Source organism: Brachionichthys hirsutus, unplaced genomic scaffold (assembly GCF_040956055.1).
Source record: "Brachionichthys hirsutus isolate HB-005 unplaced genomic scaffold, CSIRO-AGI_Bhir_v1 contig_197, whole genome shotgun sequence".
Lineage (NCBI taxonomy): Eukaryota > Metazoa > Chordata > Actinopteri > Lophiiformes > Brachionichthyidae > Brachionichthys > Brachionichthys hirsutus.
In genome coordinates this window covers 23,555-45,700 of record NW_027180342.1, presented here as the reverse complement: position 1 = coordinate 45,700, position 22,146 = coordinate 23,555, and the positions used below count along the sequence as shown (strand labels likewise).

Genomic DNA, 22,146 nt, shown 5'->3' with positions numbered 1-22,146 from the left:
TTGGGATTGATTTACTTCATTAACCGAGATTACAAGTTTAACTTACAAACCAGAGGTCAAAATTTCTCATTAACAAGGGGACCGTGGAGAACCTCGGGGCTTGGAGACCACTCTTATTACTGACTACACATTTCAATCTGTCTTTGATGTTCCATGTCTGCTTTTCTACCCCCTCTTCCACCTCCTATTTTTTGGCGGCGAGGTTGATTTTAATTGTAGCTATAGAACAGAGCATAGTTTGCCTGTAAGCCAGCCTCCACATCTGTAGTGAGTGCAGCTTTAGTGATATTGGGTGCAGTCCATAGCTTGGGGCTAATTTTAATGGCCCCCCCTCCCCCCCTTCATTGGAGACTCAGATTGTTTTCCACGTGATTCCTGTTAATTTAGCTGGAGGAAAGGGCATCAGTTTTCCTTGTGCTTTTCCCCCTCTCTCCCCATGCCTCTCACTCTATTGCCTCACTCCTTCTTTCTGATCTACAGCCTCAAAGAAAGAAGGTGAAATGAATTCAAATGGAGAAATAGACTTCGCTCACTATTAAATATCTCACCTACCTTTGTCCCTTGCATTGCACCTGGCCGAGACAGATACGGAAAGGCAAGTAAGGCTGTACAAATGTTTATTACTGTGGGACATAATGTGTCGAGGTACATTTTACACTGCAAAAACCTTGATGCTACCATTAAAGAGAAGAAAAGAAGGAGTCTCGATCTTATATGAGCTAGTAACAAAGAAGTCCTGCCGGTCAGTCAAGAGCCACAGAACGGGAAGAAGAAATCGTAGCATTCAAAAATCAATGAGGGGAAATGAAACAGTGTTCAAATAATGTGAAATGTGTGAAAGGACAGAATACAGAGGCTGTGACGGAATCATCATTGTGAACAAAGCTCTACCCAAAAGAATGTCCTTTATCTCCTATACTGATGTGGCTATAGAGGAGAAAGGTATACAAGAATACAGTCTATCAGTATCAGCTGGTCACACACATTGTTCAGCTGGGTATGTAAAAAGCCATCAGCTTGAAGCAGTGGTACATGTTTAATAACTTGTACACTTCCTATCAAAGTCTTTTTGGTATTCAAAAGTGTATACTAGATTTTAATTTTTTTTAAATGGGGAATTACAGCAGAAGAGTCCGCACCTTCAACTTAATGTGATGAGGCCACTTGCTGCATTTCCATCATTCGGCAGTTGCCATTTGTCACTAGTACTTTAAATCCCTTCACCTTCTTCAAGATAACTCACCCTTAACTTTTGTATTGCATTTCAAAAGTCTGCTTGTTGATTGGCGGGTTAGGGTTGTAGGATGGGGGCGATTGAACTAGAGGGGTGTTTGGTGCGAGTGCACCTCTGCGCCTCCTGCCTGTGCAGTGACCCAGCATGGGGGCCACAGCAGGCCTTCATCTAACAAGCCAGCAGCCTCTGCCATTGGCTCCTTGGAACTAATCCATGGTCTGTGGAGGCCTGCAAGGCCCCCTTTGTTCCCTCCTGCAGACAAGATCAGGCTCCAGCCTTGAGTAACTATCAGTTGCACAGCCCATGGCAATCCACATCCAGGCTCAGTTCCAAGCCCAGCCCAGCCTCCATCAAATTCAAGGTGGGTGAATATGGGGTGTGAGGGGAGTTGGAGGCAAAAGGAGCAAAACTGTGTCACCTAAATTCCGTCACAGTCCAAATATCGTGAACAGGTGATCTGATGAAGGAAGAACAAGCAGGGGGGAAGGATTTCAACAGGATCACTGCCCCTCGGTGAACAGAGCAGGATCTCAGCAAGGGCATTATCTGGATCCTAATTTGAGCTCTGGCACAGCACTGAAGGGCAGCCTTTGTCTGGGATTAATGCGGAAAACTCAGGATGCGATGTCAGAGGGAAATAATCAACATGGACCCTTCATAACGTTGGCTGCTTGTGCTCCTGGCCAGCACCCCCCGGCTCATTTCTGTGGAGATGAAATCTATGACAAGCCCCTCAGTGAAGCTGAGAGCAGGCAACAGTCCAGTAACACCCACAGGCCTCCAGGCATCCTGTGACCCCCTTAGAAAAGTCACATTCACTTTGCTCTGGAGAAGGAAAAGAGAACGCTGCAGGCACTTTCAGCCCATGTGAAATGAAGAAATGTGAGGAGGTGAAAACGAAGTGAAAATAAGTTAAGATTTCTCCTCCGCCCCCTCTGCAATCACTCCAGAGGAAAGGCACACCGCGCCTTCACTTCATTATGCCCCTCTAATTAAACATGAACAGGACATTAAAAAAGAGATAAAATAGAAATAACTCCAGCATGATGTATATTCATGTTTATGTTGTGTAACTGCATTTGGGAAAGCAGTTTGAGAAAGCAGCTTTTTTTTTATGCAGCAGAAGGTCGCGGGCTAATACCCATCAGGGTAGAACATTCTGAACGAGGTTGGCACTGCACTCAAGGACCAGAAGTAATGCTTTTATTTTGTTATTTATGCTGTTTTAGCGGGTCCATTACTATATTTCTCTACAGCATATTTCTGCTACGTGAAGGATGTGAAGATGCAACTCGATAAGCAGGTTATTAAAATGACCAATTGACATTAAAAATGCAGGCTTATTTTAGATGCAACATATTTACAGATGCATATGTGTAATTCAAATGTTTCCCCTGCTGCCTAAAGGAAAATGTATCTCGGTGCAGGAATTGTGCATGAATTCATGTATGACCCTGTTGAGGTGAAATATGATACTCAAGTTATTGCTCATGCAGCCTCAAACAGGAGACGGTTTCTTTATAAAAAAAACACTGTTCAGCTTAATTAAAGGTCCCATATTATGAAAAACTCACTTTTCCCATGTTTCAACACTATTATGGTGATTTTAGGTCCTTATCAACCCCAAAACAGCTAAATAAACCATCCAGTCAATCCTACGTAGTTTGCGTAGGTCTGCAATCACCTACTGAAACGCGTCTGGAAGAAATCCCTCTCGACTTGACGTCAAGCAGGGGGGAACGTGCACATGCGTGCGTGCGTCCCTGTGTCTGCGCTCTCTTCACCTTCACGCTCTCCCTGAGCTCGGAGTCGAGTCGTTGCTCGCAGCCTGATAATAGGTAGCTCGGGCATATTATTTAGGCGTCCGGGGGGCTCCTTCCTGGTGCGGTGTATAGTGTGTGTGCGCACACATACACTTTACTTGTGTAAACTTGTTCACTCGTAAAAAATAAATTAGATTACCGCAGGATGATAGTAACCCATGTCAGTGTCAGGCACCACTCACTGTGGCATCTTATTATATCATGAAGTAATACCTTACATATTATAACTCAAAGTGCAGCTCTTTCACAAAAGAGAAAAATGGCGGCAAAGCCTCCATCAGTCATATAGGTTGAATATAATTATTTTGATGGAGTCGACACGCATGATGTCAAGATCACATTAATACGTACCTGAAGTGGTTTATATGAACTGTGCATGTTGACTTTGTTTTGCCATGTTTAACATTCACAAGCTTCAAATTTGAATGTGTATAAAAGATTTAAGACACATTTTCTGACTTCCCCAGATGTCTTAAATGTACCCCGCCTCCCTCCCGTAGTCAGCTGGGATAGGCTTCAGCATAACCCGTATGACAATTACAATCATCTCATCTTCAAGAAGATGAATGAATGAATAGCTGGGGGAGGAGGGTAGCAGCAGTGAATTGGCTTTTGCTTTCCCAAAGAATCCTATGACCTCCGACATAAAGATTTACTCTCGGTCAAACTCTACACCAAACAATGCAACTGCAATAAAGTTCCCTTCTTTAAGTCAGAAATAGTTATTCCGATGTTAAATGCAGAATCTAGTCGACACTCGCAACAGCGCATGGCGTGTTTAGTCCATACCTCTGTCCCTGATGCGGTGGCCCCTGGTGAATCCACTTTACGTTTTTTGCGGGGTCCAATGGCAGCTAGTGCTGTAAGGTTGGCATCTCGCTGCCTCATCTGAGCCAGTTCCTGTTGTTGCATCTGAAAAAGACAAAACAAACATCAGAAAATAAGTATTTTTTTGCAGGTAGGACTGATGGTACCATTTGTCATACTAAGGTTTTAGTAACAGTGGCACCTCTATTAATACTTTATTTGTAACTGCAAAAATCTAAATATATTTGCACTGCACCCCATAAATATCAATATAAAGTATCATAAGGGAGAAAGATAAAATTTCTCTCATCTATTTTTCTATCCATGTATTCATTCAGCGCTCCTGAGTACAACAAACATTAACCTTTCTTCAGCTATTAACAGCTATTGCCAAAGGTCCCGCTGTGAGTTTTGCAGTTTGAGATGTATAAAGGGGAAGTTGTGGGGAGGCGCTGCCCAAGGTAATGTCATGTCTAGCCTCAGGGCTGAGGGGGGAACCCAGCGTTGCTGGGAGCTGCCCTTTCTATTATGAGTATGTGTGATGGCCTAAGGCCAAGGCACAGAGGGTGTCAGCACTCCCTCCAACACACACACACACATTCAAGATGCCTATCAATCCTGGCCACAGCATAGGAAATGCCTACTCGCCAGTTTGCCCTCACGCCTGCCCGCTGGGTGAGAGAGCCCTGGGTTGAAGCGAACAGGGACAATCAATGTGTGCTTTCATGTCTTTTATGTTATCTCTCAGCATGCATTCACAGGGCGCTGGTGTTTGTGTCGGGCATGTGTTGTCGTCTTATCGGGAGAAAATTTCATGTTACTTTCAGATGCGCGCTTTAAAAGGTTGTTTTGGTGTGTAAAGTGCTGATCTAAAATGTGCATGCATTCCTAAAAACCCCAACGGCAAGGCATGGCCTTTAGGGTGTTGCCACTTCACATTTAGCACGGCGGAGCTGTTCAAACACACTGACAACACAAAATAGTGGAAATAACAGCGACGGACCAACCAGATGAATATTGAAAGCACATTCACTTCAAAATGTATTTGTTGTCAAAACAACAAGTACACAAAGGTATTCTAGGCAGTCTCATGTAAGAATCGATATCTTAATACTATGCAAGGTTCACAGGGTATAATGGATTAATAACTGGGGATTGTGTCTGGCTGACGCAGACTAGAATTGTTCATTGCCCATGTTCACATGGCAAATGTAGCATTAATGTCATCAATGCTAACCTTATTAGACTTTTCCCACAAACAACACACAAATCTCTCCAGGCCTGACCTCAAAGCATCCCGATGCAAAGTGAGCTGGGAGAAAGCGATAGAGCAGAAAGGAGGGAGAGAGCAAGAAAGACTGAAAGAGATTGGTCCGTTATCTCAGTGATGGCACCAGGATGCCGGCATCTCCGCCTGGCAGTTGGCACCAGGCATGGGCTGCCAGCGCCCACAGCAACTGCCTGCATTTTCAGATTTATGACTGTATGATAAATGAAGGCTTCAGTTTACCATCTGCAACCCTCTAGTCTGCATTTCCCGTCAATAAAGGCCCCGCCATGACACAGGCAGACTGATTTCCGATTTCAATCTGGTGCCACTACTCCGAGGTTACCTTCCCTTAATGAAACTGATACAAGCCAGAGTTGGGCTAGGCCTTGATTATTAGTTTTCCCGTTGGTGTTTCTTTTAAATCACCACTTAATTCAAACGTTTACATAAAGTATCTCCATGTACACAGACACAATTGTGCAAATTAAAGTCTTGTCTCTTCTGAGCAGTTCAAGGTTCAGTGTCAGAGAGATTCTACATGCAACATCTTTACTAATGTCATGAGCCCACGTTTGATCATGTCATTATTTTACCAATTGGTACTGTTGGTGTGTTCACTGATTTTGCCTCCACGGCATCTGGGAAGACATGCTCTACCTTCTGGACCAGCCTGTAGGCATCGTGGAGCCATGGATGCTTTCACCAATGAAAACTCCCAATGGTACCACACGAAGATGTACAATTCCAAAGTCATATAAATAACCAGTGCTTCTATTTTGGCCTTTAAAAAAAAGAGTTACATCTAGTCTGCACAGTTTGATTTCGTTGCACTTGTTGTAATGACAATAAAGACCTATTCTATTCAAATACGCCATTGGAGCATTGGATTGGGCTTTTAAACACACTTTCTGCAAGATGAAAGACCTCACAATGAGGATAAATAACATCCCCAGTGTTTAACGACAATATAAGATACCATGAAATTACTCATTATCCACTACAAATAAAACAAAATCTCTTTCCTGCTATGAATGTTTGATATGCTTGAAAATTCAGATCCTGGATATCAAATTACATGCATTCATCAGATTATTGTATCATAGATTTATGTCCTGGAAGATTATTTCAAATCATATTGAAATAAGACCTTGAGTTGTACAGCACCTGATATTAATATTTATCTTCAGTGTCGACAGCGTGTTTGTGATTTTTAATACACACTGTCTGAGCTTTAAAAAAAATAAAAGGTGAATAAATAAAATAAAAGATAAATGACGTCAATGACATTTTCATTAATAATGTTTGTTATTGACTATTTATCTCAAGTGAATCAAACTCTTTTCCAAGTGCAAAATTACATAAATCCCCCCCCCCCCCCTTATTTCTCTATATGGTGTCTTCACTAATTTACATTTGTTAGGTTTCAGTAGTATGGATATCTGATGCCTTTTTTTTATCTGCAATCGACCACTGGAATGTCTGTAAATTAGAATTAATGTGTTCAGAGCGTCTATTGTTGTTATTGTTATTTACACTGATTCTGAATATAATATACTGAGGAAATAAAATTTAAAAAACTCCATTAATTGGGAAGAATATGTGCAATTCAATATAATGGGTTCTACTTCTCCATCTTGCTATTGCCTTTTTAGTAAAGTCTTTACCACATCTTGTATAACCCCAAGCTCTGTACCGTTACCAGTTCAATAAAAATGTCCATCAAGGCGTACATAACATTTTTATCAACACCGAAGAAAGAAAAGTGTTTCCTTATGATGCAAAAAAAACCAAAAAACAGCCAGAACCTTAGAGCGTTCTAATACGCTTGGAGTGAAGAGTGGTGAGAGCTGCAAGACGCATGATGGCCAAGTTGCCATTCTCCATCTCTGCTGTTTTTAACAAAGGCTTTTTTCTCTCCATCCTTCCTTTCTCCCTCCTCCTGGCCTGAGGGGCTGCTTGCGGCCCCCCCAGACGCTTACAGACAGATGTCCTTGGTAGAGCAGAACACGCTCTGCTTGACGTCACAAGCAGCTACGGGGCTGTGAAGGAAGCTAAAGGGCTGTCTGCCTGGTAAAGATCGCCGAGTAGGAGCAAACCATGGATTGTGTGTTGGTCTCTCACCCCCCCAGAAAGCTATGATCCATGAGAACACACACACACACACACATATATAACATGTCACTTATAGTGAATGCTTATTTTACCCTTTAGTAGAGTGCATGTGTTTTAAACAATAGTTAGTTTTTACATACAACTGCTTTCCGATAAACAAAGGTTAATATTTATTGTACATGATAGAAAACATTGAAATCTATGAAGAGTAAATGATTTTCTACTGTAAAGTGTCGGGTGGTCTTGGTAGTCTGGTCGTGCTGAATTCAGGTTTCCTTCAGTATATCATATAGCGTTAATCTGACTTTTCCAGCTCAAAGTTTCAACTCCAGTCCAAGACTATTTTTCACTAAATAGGAGCAATACTAATTGCATTCTTAGCAGTTGGTACAAATGATAAAATGCAATACTAGCATGCCATATTATCATGGTGAATACGGTATTGATATTGATTAATTCATGGTAACTTTAAATTAGAAGTCTTATTTTCATAATAAATGTTACTTTTTATTATGTGGCACCGTAAAAACTTTATTCTAATTATGTTTGCACAAATGTTCCCTAAATGAGGCTCAATGAGGGAAGCTATTTTCCGACTCCATACAATATTAATTAAAGGTAATTATTTTGTGTTTCAAACAGTAATTTCAAATTCAGATCTGCAAAAGAATGTAGTATGACTGTCGGATTACCTCAGATGAGAGTGAGTTGACATTTTGCACATGTGTTTTATGCACGTCTGTAATCCAATGATTTCATTCCCCTAACAACCACATGGCCGCTTTTACATGAACATCTGTGAGCTGCATCTTCAGGCCTTCCTTCATGTAAAGTGCCTGGCAGTTAGTTTGCTGCAGGGAGAAGGGTCATTTGCAGTAACCAATCAGGATTCACTTCTCCATCTGCACTCAGACACTACAAAGAGACGAGCTCAGTTTCAAACTGCTAATGCAGGCAAGCCTTTTTGCTGGATATCTGTATGATTTCAGCAGAATAATAGCTAATCATAACATTCATGAACTGAGAATGTTGTAATATTAAAGTTGTATATGAAAATATGAGTCTAATGTGTGCATGACTGTGAGCTGAATTTGCACAAATGGATTTATCTAAAATGTTACCCCCCATTATTATTACTACATATGTTATTATTCTTCATGAGTCCTGTCTAAGCTAGTTTCATGGAATTTCTGATGTTGAAATTGGTCTAGACTAGAGAGAGGAGTCACATTTTAAGCTGTGTACCAATAATCCCTACGCTTGCTTATACAGCATGTCTTTTCTGTATCCGGTGTTTAACAAGCTGGTGCAATGAGGACAGTCCATTAATGTAAATGAGTATGAAAAAATATTACCAAAAAAAAAATCATACAATGGACAAGTTGAGCAGTAGAAACAAAAGACAAGAGGCCATTTTCGACAAGCTAATGGCAAGAACAGAGATGTCTTCATTTGAGCGTCATCCTCTGTCTGCAAAGTTTTGTTCTGCTTATTCAACAGATCTTAACTCCATGGAGAAACTATGATACCATATCAAGGCCAACCTGGTTGGTTAAATATTTTGGGGCACTGACAAGTTGTGTGTAGCAGTCAAAGATGAACGGCGCACGACTGATTCAGTACACTGTAGGAGCATCTTTCAGTTTACACAAATAACTGAAGAAAAACAATGGGTGAGCTATCTCTTACTACATTGTGTAAAATTGTTGACTAAGTCACTTTTACTTGTTTTAACAAAACAGGAATTATTAAAATATGATTAATCATGTTTGCCTCTTTTGCCGGGAGTGTACTGTATATAGAATTTGCATCAATTAATTCTGCAGGCTTTTTTTAAACCACGTTCACCAAAATATATATACAAAGAGAATTAGCTATCAGATACAACACCCAAAACCATTCATGTTTGAACGATTGTAACGTAAAGAAATTATAATAATCATAGCAATAATAATAATAAATCAGTTGGAATGTAAAAAAGAATATTCCTCGAATGATTTTACCATCTTTTTTTTTTCAACACACACACGCACACACACACACGCAGTCAATCTGTTTGTGATTATCTGATTTTACCTATGGAGATGAATTCAAAGTAAATGCATGAGCTACGTGTCTGGGCTCAGAGTGCTCCAGTTCCTCTGAAGCTGAGTACGTCTGAAGTGTTTCCAGGGCCAAGGACCAATTATTCACAGCCTTCGGCGCTCCCTGGAGCGACGGTCATTATGTGAGTGTCACTATCATGACCTGTGGTTCCTCTTCATCTGCAACTTATTTGCAGGAATTAAACTCTATGGAGGGAGAGTGTGAGAAATATGAAGATAACTAGAATGTTTCTAACAAACGTAATGACTTTTTTTTGGTGTAAGTATTCTTATAAATAACAACATTTGGCGTGCACATTTTCATGAGGCGCAGTCGTAAATGAAGGCGCCACGAATCTGTCAGTGATACGCCGAAGCGTCGAGAGGAGAGTGGTGATCATTAAAAATACTGCTTATCTAAGGGAAAATTTCCTACTTTAAATGTTCTCTCGCTTTGTCTAATTCTATGCTGCCGTGCTTCGTCTAGCAGTCTTCTTTCTCTCTTTTTTAACATTTAGATTCGAGGCTCCTCACCTCCTATTGATCACGCCTAATTTGCATCCAAAAAAAGATGAAAACTCAGATATTCACACTCGGAGAGAGGACGATGTCAATGATTTATTCATTTCCAAATCAAAAAAGGGAGTGAAAGGAAGGTAGATGAGAAGGGGAATCTTCATAGGCAGCAGCTGACTAGCAGGCTCTGAGGCTGGGCTTCTCTTCCCCACACCGCCCCCAGGCACATGGTGTGCAAGTACTCCTAATTAAGAAGGTGAATCATGCTGCCGCTCTCTAATTATCCAACATGACAATCTAATGGAAACATGCAGGCCAAGCTGGCACACTGAGCATCACCTCAAAAAGACCCCTGGTACTGTCCTTCCCATATGAATTCCAAAGAAATTACCCCCCCGATTCTAAAGGAAAAAGGAGAGAAAAGGTGGGGCAGAGAAGTTCACAGAAGTGTGTTTTTGGGAAAGGTCAGAAGGGAGAAGTTGACTAGTAAGGGTAAGTTTTTCCCACAGTCCTCTGTATGCTGTGTTTGTTACCTAATTGAAACGTGTTCTGCCTTCCTCTCTCTTATATCCCAGGCACAGGAGGCTGGCACCTCGCCACTAGCGTAGCTCAGCACGCCCAATTCCCCAGTCGCAAGAGTCCCAAGGAGTGCTCTGGCGCACAAAGAGAGGAGTGAACCTACAGGCTTGTACAGCGAGGAGATGAGTCGCTATCTTCCTCTGAGGCCAAAATATTTTTTGTTTTGTTTTGCTTCTCATTACAGTACTTTGTAATATTCGAAAACACACAGGAACACCAAAGGTACTTTTAAAGCCTGCTTCTTTTTTCTTATAATATGTCTTGAGGTGAAAAAAAAAAAACTGGTTAAAACTACCGACAACAAAGCAACAAATAAAAATAGGGTTAGCGTACTATCTGTAGGACCTACAAAACAAACATTATGTGATGATTAAATTATTCACCTCAATTCATTATAAGATCTTACAAAACATGGAAAAAACATTTAATTTTCAATAAATAAAACCGGTATATATATATTGAGGTGATCAGGGGCTTAAAGCTCTACTTATGGCTCATGAGCTGACCATGAATGATTATGCTATATTCATATTTATGGTATTGCACATTTGTGAGGCCAGAAGACAAAATATAACAACCATGAACTGGGACACAAAAAACAGCAGGAATTCTCTTTGAAAGTCAGCGGAGACAGAGCGAGAACGTGGAGGAGGGTAGCGAGCCCTGAAGCCTGCCTAATGGGAAGAGCACCTCTTTGAGCATGCAGAGCAGTTTGTGGAGGGCCAGAGGATGATAGCCTATGAACTTGCAAATATAACTGGCTTAATAAAAACTAAGGACTTGCTGCACAAATCTGACAAACAAGAGCCTCCCCTCTACAGAGAACGATGAGGTTCTGGGTGAAACAAGCTCAGTGTGGGTGGATTCCAGTCTCTCCTGGCCACTTGTGGAGGATGGTGGACCAATCAAGAAACATGTATCCAGGCAATAAGGCCTGGCACATACTGGGTAAGCAAAAGGTTTTAGGGTTAAATAACATACATGACATTCATGTGAAAAAAAAAACTGTATATCACGTTGGCAAATATGCAAAATCTGGCCATGGTTATGCAAATGTCACGTAGATGGATGGACTCTGACATACAGTATATATTGGTACAGCAAAAATTATGTTTAACTATGGGCTCTTAATTGGAGGCATGAAAGGTTCAAAGTTGCGCAAAGGCAGAATTAATTTGCGTTTAAAGACATTTGAAGCTGTTGGTGGATTTTTGCGTATGTGAAAAGAAAAAATATTAGAGAAAAATTATTCCAACAAAAAACATTGAGATTCTTATTGGGCAGCTCTCTCTTTCACAAGTCCCTTCGAATTAGCAGGGTTTTCTGAATAAAAATAACCACATGAAAAAGAGATGAATGTCGCCTTTGCTTGGATGAGCTGTTTTTTTATGGCATATCACATAATGAAACTTTGGTGATTACATCTTGTATCTTTTACCACAGTCACAGTGTGAAAGTATCACACGAAAACAGGGTGGAAATAAGCCAAGAGAGCAACAGTTTATAAAGTTTGGCTCCTTAACCAACTTCAGCCAAGTTTAGCATTGGTGGGATGATGTGGTTTACTTGCTGATCAGGCCCTAACAGGATGATTGGTCAGGTTTTGGCTAGCTGCTGTGGCAAATTTGTCTTTCTCCTTATCTCTCCCTGCCTGCCCTTGCTCCACTCCTCTTCACTTCACTCGTTTCCTGTGTCCAGTTGTGCCTGCAGATGCAGTTGCAATGATGAATCTGTGGCTGCAGTGTGTCTGTGTGTCTGACATTGTGATGAATCTCTCCTGGCCTTACCCCCCCACCCACCCCCAGTCTTCTTTTTCCCTCAATCTCTCTGTCTCTCTTGTCTCCTTCCTCGCTCATTTTCTCACTTTCAATGACTAGGCATTGCCTGGCTTCTACTCAGTACCTCAGTAGCATCAAGAACAACAAACAAGAACTGAGTTCCACAATTTGCCCATTGATTTTCACTGGGGGCATTTCTGAAATAGCCAATGTGACCTTTTGGCCAAATGGCAGTGAATGCAGGAAACAGTCATGCTAGACTGTTACACCTCTCTCTCTCTCATGCAAACCCACGCCAGCATCTAGCCGAGCTTCCTCTTTTGTTGACAAGTTTTGTGCTTTATATTGAGGTTTTCCTTGGGAGTGACCAGGTTGGATTGGATTAGAAATGACACAAAAAGAGGGACAGAAACGTAGACATTTTGGAGATAAGACCAGAGAGACCATACTTCGATGGTTTGGACATGAGGAGGAGAGATAGTGATTATATTGGTACATTGGTGTTTCCACTGACAACACATTTATGATTGTGGGGCAATAATATAATCTAAACTTAAAACCTATCCTTCTAGTCACCATTTTAACCTTTAAGAAATGCTGCATTGTGAGAACTAATAATTCTGTTCTGCTATCTGACTCAATGAGAGACTGCGAGCAATGCTTATGAGCAAACTGTATCCATTCAACATCTGCCATGAGGTCTGCGTGTATCGCATGGGTGCAGCTAATATCACTTCTTAGACAAAGACCACTTTCACCTATGAAAACCAAGTGAGGACAAAGGATCTAAAACAGACTGGTGGAGGGAACCCTTATCTATTGCCCCCCCTGAGTTTTTTCTGTCTTCTTCTCTGTTTGCCTCCTTTTGTTTGTAGTTTTTACTCTACACTAAGTGTCGACAGATGGAGATTTTACATGTAGCTCAGAATGTAAAGCCTTCAAGGAGATTTTGGCCTTGGTTTTACACTTAACCATTCATATCCCTCATTCCGCTATCCTGGGTTAACGGCGTGTTCCCTGGACTCAGATTTGTAACGGCAGCTTGAGAACACTGTGTGTAAATTTAGCGCGCACAAATCATTTGCAGGCTCCCGTTTCCACATCAACACTTTGCTCAAGTATACAACGCATTGTAATTCCATCTCTCCAAAATGATGATTGTTTGGTGATGGTAGTTGTTTTGTATGCATGACCATGGAACGGGGCTTAAATAGAGGCTGGCTTCTCTGCCCATTGCCTGGAAGAGTAGCTCAGGCTCATTATCCTGATGAAATTTGCACAGATGTGTGAGCTGCCGACAGACTCTGTAGTGACACAAACAGCCAGCTCAGGTGATGAAAACCAGAGAGGCAGAGGGGCTGAGAAACGATGGCCATTAAGTAACAAAAAAAAAGAAAGTGAGGGAGCGTGAAAGAGAGTGTCTGAGTGTGTGTGTGTGTGGATACGTGGGAGAGGAAGTTTGGGGGGGGGGGGTTGTCTTCCTTGTCTCTCGGGAGAAAGCATTAGATAAAGTAACAATTTCCAAACCCCTTCTTAAAATTCCAGATGAAAATGAAATGTGCGTATATGCACGCAGCATCTCCTCACGAGGCACTAATCTGGCCGTATCCAGATGACGAGCGGACTGCCACTTAACAGGGAGGAGATCCACTTTGATCACATGGCCCCTGGGGCTAAACCTATCACGCTGCCTATTACACTGCTTCATTTGCATATGTGGGGCTTATGGGTAGGCTGAGATCTAGAGTGAATGTTCTAAACTGCAGCAGGGCTTAATGTTGCTCGAAAGAAATGTCCAGGAGAGACACAGAGAAAAGAATAGTGCCGACAGTAGCCAAAGGTAAGAGAAGTCCACTTGGTACTTGAAGGTCACACATCGACTACCACAGCCGGACAAAGAAAATCCAAAACACTAAATACTTAGTTGCCCTGGAGCAAGATTTTTACACTTAGGCTAAATGTAAACAGCAGAATGGGCCGCAATAAACATGGGAATGCAGTGAAATTGAAAACTATAATACTGTGTAAGTATGAGCAAGCGTGTTAGTTAGAAAAGTGCAAACACACTCAGTAAACTTTACCTGCGTGAAAAAAAAAGCTTTTTTAAAACAGAGAAAGTAGCTTAGAAGAAACCAAGTCTGGTCCTTAAGTTCTACATCAACGGCGACGACAACAACAACAACAGGTGAATGGTGCTTGTTTTATCCTCCTGCCTACTGAGACTTCTCTATGGGAGCCCCACACAATCCTCTTGATCCTTGTTAGTGAGCCAAGGACTGAAGGCACCCAGTGAAGTTATGCTGGAGTAAACAAAGAAAGAAATCAAACGCAAACTTCCGCTCTGACAGAATTATTTGGATTTGCGTAAACACCATTAAATAACCACTAAAATAAGAGTGGTCTACTTTCTGGGGTCCACTGGGAGTTTTATGAGACGCAAGACCTGCACTTGAAATGAGCAGGATGCAGCATCAAACCACCAACTGAAGCGCGCTACATCAGTAAAATTGTTCTCAATTTGTAAAACTGAATGCTGTGCCTCTGCAGCACAGCAGTAAAAACGGATGTAAGAAAAAAGAATAGCAAGAATTGGGACGTCGGAACACGTCATTCACCCTTTACTTGTTTTCCTGTTCATCCTAAATTTGAAATGTTATAGAAAACTGACTTTTTTTCAAAAGAAAATTAAAAATAAAAACATTTGTTTCTTCTGTTTTATGTTATAAACCTACGAACGTGATCACATGGTGCTCAACAAAGACGAATCATCACAGCAAAGGAAGAAAATGTGGAGCGAGTGTTTGGTGTGCATAAAAAAAAATCCATACAGAATTAAATCGCTGCAAATAGTACCTCAAACTTTTTTAAGTCGGTCTTTAATGGCATTACATATGTAGTGGGGCATGAAAAATTAATATGTTGGAGTCGGGGAAATGTCAAGGGTAATGATCTCCGCAGCGGCATACCTCCTTAGCTTTCTGTTTCAGTCGGGCTTGCTCTGGGTCCTCTTGCCTGGAGCGACTCTGCAGATTTAAGGGGGGAAAAAACACAGGTTAACAGCTGGTTTTAAGGAGACCACCTCCACACCCCCCCACTCTACTCATCTGTTGCTGCTGCAGCAAAAATAGTGCAAAATGAGAACAGGATACAGAGGTGTCAAGGACATCGTATTTGAATTCAGAGAAGTGCAATGGAGCACCCCCCAGGGGGCGGTGGCCTTTAAACCCACTCCAAATCCAGACCTAAATAATCTGCTGGAGGGAGATTCTAATCAAAAGAGGTTATTAAAAATTCTGCACAAGCCAGCATATACACACACACACACACACACACACACACAGGCCAAAAGATGCTGGAGTATCAGTGACAATGACTATGTCACTGTGAGCAAATGCAAGCAAATGCGGTCATTCATTGCTATCTGTGTGTGTACGCATGAGTGTGTGTGTGTGTGTGTGGTTGAATGTGTCCCTGGCCTAACAACGCAGCACTTCTATTTTAATCAGTAGCCAGGATGTGGGTGAATGTACTTGTCCCTGGGAATCCTTCGCCACACAGCCAAATGTACATGAACGTCTGGCCACTGCACGCAATATGGACAGATTATGGTACAACACACACAATGAGTGTTCTTGGGTCATGGATCTGGAGATAATCAGTGTAGTTGTATTAGATCAGGTCCGTGTGAAAACACTTTCTCCCTTATCATCCAGCATTTTGGTTACGGCCTATATATAGTTTAATATTTTCTTGTATTCATTGACACAGTTTATGATGGCCTGTACTATGAAAACTTGAAGGACAAAATAATAAGAGCTGCTAGAATATCATAAAGTAATAATATATGCTTTGGTTTTATAATTAATTTCTCCTTTCAATACGATATCAGTGCTGGTCCTGCCTCAAAACTCTACCTCCCCTCCTCCCTTTCCTCCCCTCATCTTCTCTGCCTTATGGAGGGAAAACTGCTCCCCCTAGCCTTCCTGCTAATTGGCTTTAAATATATCAGGCAGTTCACATACTGGTTGCTATCTCAACTATCGCTATCTAAGACTAATGTGTTTACCCTCCGGTTGGCCAGAGCATCCCTCAAGACTTGAGTCATATTTTAAATGGGCGGCTGTAGAGGAAGGGAGGGCTTGTGGGTGGTAGAGGAAGGAGGACTGAAGACAGGGGTGGAGGGGGATTATTTTCATGGGTTTCTTATTCAAGAGGTCAAATGAGCGGGCGACTGAGCAGGGGAGAGGTAGGCGGGCAGCGAGGGAGGCGGGCGGGTGGCGGAGTGGGAGTGGTTGGTACAGATGGACTGTTTACAAAGGTCAACAGTGCTACTGGCATGCTTTACATGTCCTCTGTCAGCTGCCCTGATTTTCCCACTTGCAGGAGCAGAAGAGGGGAGAGGAAGACTGGACAGGAGATGCTGACAAGCTTTGTTAAACTTGTGGTGAATGTATTTCAATAATAAAGACACTCATTCATTCATTCATTCATTTTCTTGACCGCTTATCAGAAATCCGGTTCAAAGATACTCAACATTCCAATATTGCAGTCTTCTACAGGACATGATCCATCTATGATGTGTTGATTTTTCTTTTCACCTTGTCAAGTTTAGTCTACTTTAACTTCTTAAAGCCCCAGAGGGATGTACTTGTATTATTTGGCTGCGGGTTGTGTGTTGAAAGGGTGAAGTTAACTTGATATTGAATATTCTTTCGACATATTCTCCTAAATATCCAGTCCAGCAGGTGAAACTCATATTGCTATCCTCTTGTAGTAATCAATGATAGATGCGTTAACTATAGCGTTTTTCTCATTTTGGTCAAAATATTACTGAAATTGAAAGAGAGGAATTTCCCTCGCATCTGTTGTATGTGGACAAAAAAGCTAATAAAGCTGCTGCTGGAATATGTATCCTGGCTGCGTAACTTTATGAGGTTCTGATTTATGATATATTCACTGTAGGATTTCTCCCTGTATTTAAATTAAGTTAGCAAATAAATGTGTTTAGTCTCTTGCCAAAACACATCATGTTTCTGGACAACATGCCCAGAAGTCAAACACTGAAAACTAAAGGAATATGTGAACACTCAAAGACATGTTAAAGATGCTTGTGTCTGTACAATAATACAGAAAAAGATATTATACACAAATAGAAATAGAAATGCAGTGGAACCTCGGTTCTCGATCAACCCGGGTTTCGAGCAAAAAAACATGCCTCGGAAGTTGAAGAGATTTTCGGAGTTCGAACACACGAGTGGAGCCGAGGCGAACCGAAGTTGAATTACATCATGTTGTTCGTGCAATGTAAATAGACTCAAGGTGAGCCATTCCAATAAGAACTTGCTGAATTCATTTATAATCCTGTTATTAAAGAGAACTGCGGAAAAAAGATTACACTGTTCAACCGTGTAGAAGTGGACATTGAGAGAGGATATAAAAGCATCCCCAGTTGTTTTTAACAACACACTTCAAAATGTTGTTTTCCTACTGAGTTACTGGCTTTTTTTTTTTCTTTTTCTTTTTCTTTTTACAGGGAATAAGGCTATCTGGTCTCTCCTAGCAGAAAAACAGATAGGTCATGAGGTTTGGTGGCCAGTCTTCATCAACTAGAGGATATTCTAATATCCTGCATGGCAGGATCTGAGCGTAATAATGCAATTAAGACGGTGAGGTGTGCTTCAATGAGAATCTTTACTGTGGGACATTGGCTCCATTCAAAATTAATTACATTAACCTAGCTTTCTCCTAATGTTGCACCGCAAGGCAATTTCATTTGCAAAAGATTCTTCTTTTTATTTTCAGCAGTGATCTTTTCTAAATCTTCTGTTTTTGTTGTTGTTTCGTTTATTTGAGTGTGTTTTGTTTTGTTTTGTTTTGTTTTTACTGATAAATAAGAGAACATGCACAGGGCTGGATTCAGAACAGTGGGCGGATAACAACAGACGGATCTTGTTGGAAATAATAAACTGGAACTTTTTCTTTCAAAGTTTGTTCAGGTACTCCTGCTCTACTTGACGTTCAGTGTCATGAACAGTGATGTAACAAATCAGAAGTGTAATCTCCATTTGATAGCATTTATAGGTCACTTACTGCATGTCACGGAATAACAAGAATGATAAATGAATAGACTACACCTTTCAACAATTTCACATGGTTATAATGACGTGAGTAAAGTAAGCGCCACCATCTGGCTGCTGTTAAAAAATGGCGAGACGATTTAACTTTACTCAGCATATACTAATTACAGATTTGTGAATTACCTTTTACTTGCATTCAAGATTCAATAAAAAGTAGTGCATATAGTTAGGATTGCACTTAAATGACTTGTGTAATTATTAAATAAGAACTTCTCCACGAGTCTTGCAACTTTACTAAATATCTCAATCTGTTCAAAGAAAGAAGTATAATGCCCTTTTGAAATCTGATGCTTTGTTTCGCTTGAGCCGCTCAGGTTTGTGATAGAGGGATGTTTGTAGCTTGTACACAGGAGAGCGTGAGAGTGTGCTGGCTGCATGGTGCATGTGTATTGCATAGAGTACATGGTTCTCCGTCCTCGCTGTGTCCGAGGAGGATAAGCCAGGGCAGAGGAGCCCAGGGGCCAGTAGCCTGGGAGGACACAGGGAGGTCACTTCATCCACTGGTGTCACACTCTAATTCATCTGTCAGGGCAGATGCGCACAACATACACAGTCTTACACAAAACCAAAAACACAGCAACTCTAAAACAGACATGCACACACACACACACACACACAGAAGGACGGTGAGGTGACAATAACTTACTTTTGCGGCTTTCAACAGGATCTCTCTTTCCTGTTCGTCCTTCCTCTGCTTCTCAATTCTCTCCAGCTGCTCGAAGAAGCGAAGCTGAGAGCGAACGTCTGCAGACTGCTCGTAACACTCATCATCCTGACAAGGAGATTGAGAGAAAATCACTGCGTTGGAAAAAAATCTAAAAGTCCCATTCGACGGCTGTGATGAGACTTTGGGCGCACATTTTAGGATGTCGCTGCAGTTCATCAATACAGACTAAATCACCTAAGACAAAATAATACATCATCTACTGTAATTAAATTACAGAACATCTATTTCACCCACAGGAAAGGTAATGGTAGTAAAATATTTGTCTGACATTGATGACAGAAAATTAAGTGGGAGGCAAAGTATAGTAAAATGAGTCGTACTCTCCATTAATCTCCTGGCAAATTATGTAGTTGACACAGTTAGGTACAAATTGGCATACATAATGGGGGGGTCACACAATTAAAAATAATATTTGTAAATAGATTATCAGTTGTAAAAGAGATTAAAAAGACGGAACCAGCTGTTTCATTTGGCCAATTTGCTTGAAAATAACTTTTCTGTCTATTTAGCAAATTAATGGAATGAATGCATAGAAGTAAGCAGGTCGCTCCCTCCTTTGACAATACAGTACCCTATATGCAAACACTGGCATGCCATAAAAGCAGGATCTCAGCTAAAAGAAGACATAACATAAGAGAGAGAGAGAAGCAGCTGGACAGGTAGAGAGAAAACTGCCAAAGAGAAAGTTTAACAAGAGGTGTGTGCGTATATATATATATATATATATATATATAGAGAGAGAGAGAGAAAGAGAGGCAGAATGGCATGCAAAAAGGTTCCAGGTTCGATTCCTTTCTGTGCAGCGTTTCTATGTGCTCCCCGTGTCTGCGAGGGTTTTCTCACACCTCCAAAAACCTGCAGCTTAGGTGAATTGGTCACTCCAAATTGTCCGTAGGGGTGTGTGCGAGTTGTTGTTCGTCTCTTTGTGGCCCATCGATGCACTGGAAATGCATCCGGGGTGTACGCCACCAGGAAATGGAGGTATATATATAGTAGAAAATGTAAATTTGTCATTGGCAAAATTTACAAAAGATTCCCTGTCCAGGTGTGACTGATTCTATGAACTAACTACGATGGTGGTGGAAGTGCTTTCTGTGTCCTGTAGCCCATGCACACATAAAACATAACTGACTGCATGACATGTAAAATATTTTGACTAAAGCCAGGCATGATGAGCGTAAACATACCTTAATTGTTAAGGTTTGTAAGGTATGGGATTAAAGTTTGCTTAACTAAATGTGTAGAGCCACGTTCCCTTCTAATTGATTTTTATATCCCCAATGTTTCCATCTCTCTATCCGTGTGTGTGAGAGAGGGAGTGAGAGAGATGAGCTGGGTGGCAGAGTACAAAGACACATCAGAGGAGGCTCATCGCCAACCCCCCCCCACACACATCCAGCCCCCCACTTTGTTTGAGCGCTGAGCCTGCACTCTTGCCGTAGCTCCTGCTGCCGTTGCCGAAGCCCGGTTGCTCTTTAAGGCCGCTTTGTCTTTTGGTCTTTCCATATTATTTTTTTTACTTTCTTTTTTTCCGCTGATGTCAACAGAGTGGCTTCACAGAGCTTCCTGCCTCTCTCAGACACGCCTCATTTACAAAACCGCAAAAAGGGAAAAGAACGAATGAATAGAAGAAAAAGAATCACAAAACAAGATGGGGACAGCCGTAGCAATGCAGTTCCTCCCTCCTCCTCTTCCTCCATTTGTGGTGTCAGGAAAAACACATTTTCAAAGTTTGCCCTCAGTTCTCCAAACAACACCAAGATTCAGGTCTGCAGTCGGGACGGATTTGTGCTTTAATGTACACCAATTAAATATGGTTGTGTAGTTGCATTCAAGGGCTACGAGAGATGAAGTCACCAATAACAAGAGCAGTACCCAGGTGTACGCAGATGAGACCGTTCTTTCTTACTCCAAGTTTTGGCTGACTGGAAACTCTGAGTTTTGTTTGTCGACCCGAGGCTAAAAAGAAAGATTTCTTATACTAACTTTTACGTCTTTATGTTAGTACACACCTGCATTTTTGTGTGGGTTTATGGGTGAGATGCTTGAAAGTGTATCAGTGTGCAAGCAGCTGTGTATCTGTGTGGGGATACAGGATCTTATAGTCGAGTTCATTTGTATTTTTGAGATTCACTGTCCTAATGAAGTTTTGTTGCCACCGCTAGTATTTATTTTTAATTTTACCGTGTATTTTCAATCACATGGTTGGCCCATTTATGTGGAGGGATGGTCAGCTACATGGCACACACTGGATATTAATAATGTGACAACAAAATATGTAAGTTGTCCTTTTCCAGATCAATTTGTTTTAATGTTGGTGGTGTTGCTTTCTAAAATGAGTAATTATAGAATTGTTAAGTGAGCTTACAATGACAATAACAATGGGTGACGCATTTAAAGGCACAACAATCCACAGTCCCATATCCCCGTATTCTCAATGTGAATTTCTTTCTGATGATATTTTGCATCCTGAAAATGTTTTAATAATATTTGTTTTCCCCTTAGCTCACTCTTAATATTAATTGTTACCTACTAATGATATCAAAGAAAAAAGGTTTAAGGGAAATGTGTTATTGATTCACTTAAAACTGAAGCTTTCAAGTACGAACTGTGTCTTGACTGCATTATTTCTTGCCAGTAGCTGCTTTTCCTGCTTTAAGGAACTTCTGTGTGTGTTTTAGAGCACCTTGGTTATTCTGAACCTGCGAAGGCAAATGACACCTGAAGCCTTTTTTTATTCTTCGTCTGTTTTTTCGAACCCAAACCACCGCAATGAAAGTTTAACAAACTGGACTGGCGTTGTCTGGTCTGTAAGTTACCATGTGCACCTACCTAGCACGCAGCATGCACTCTAAAGCTATAAAGATATCATCATATATGATACGTATCACACACACATAGCTGCACTGCATGTTTTTGACTGTGGGAGAAAGCCAAAAACAATGCAAACAGAAGGAATATGTAGATTTGGCAAAGAAGGGATTTGAACCACGAAATGTGATGATAAAATGCAAAACACTAAAACATCGCATGCTCCTACAGTACAATAAAACGTTTAAATTTAACAGACAATTTAATG

The 22,146-nt window shown here is 41.2% G+C and overlaps 1 protein-coding gene across 1 annotated transcript in view; it reads right to left on the bottom strand.

Annotated features, from left to right (window-relative positions):
• Window positions 1-22,146, bottom strand: part of LOC137913735 (transcription initiation factor TFIID subunit 4-like) — a gene marked incomplete at its 5' end in the record, with an annotated part of 59,734 nt that overhangs the window by 14,144 nt on the left and 23,444 nt on the right. Inside the window, 3 exons of the mRNA XM_068757367.1 lie at window positions 3,847-3,969; window positions 15,170-15,226; window positions 18,987-19,112. Coding sequence (XP_068613468.1) covers window positions 3,847-3,969; window positions 15,170-15,226; window positions 18,987-19,112 — 306 coding nt within the window. The remainder of the gene's footprint in view (window positions 1-3,846; window positions 3,970-15,169; window positions 15,227-18,986; window positions 19,113-22,146) is intronic.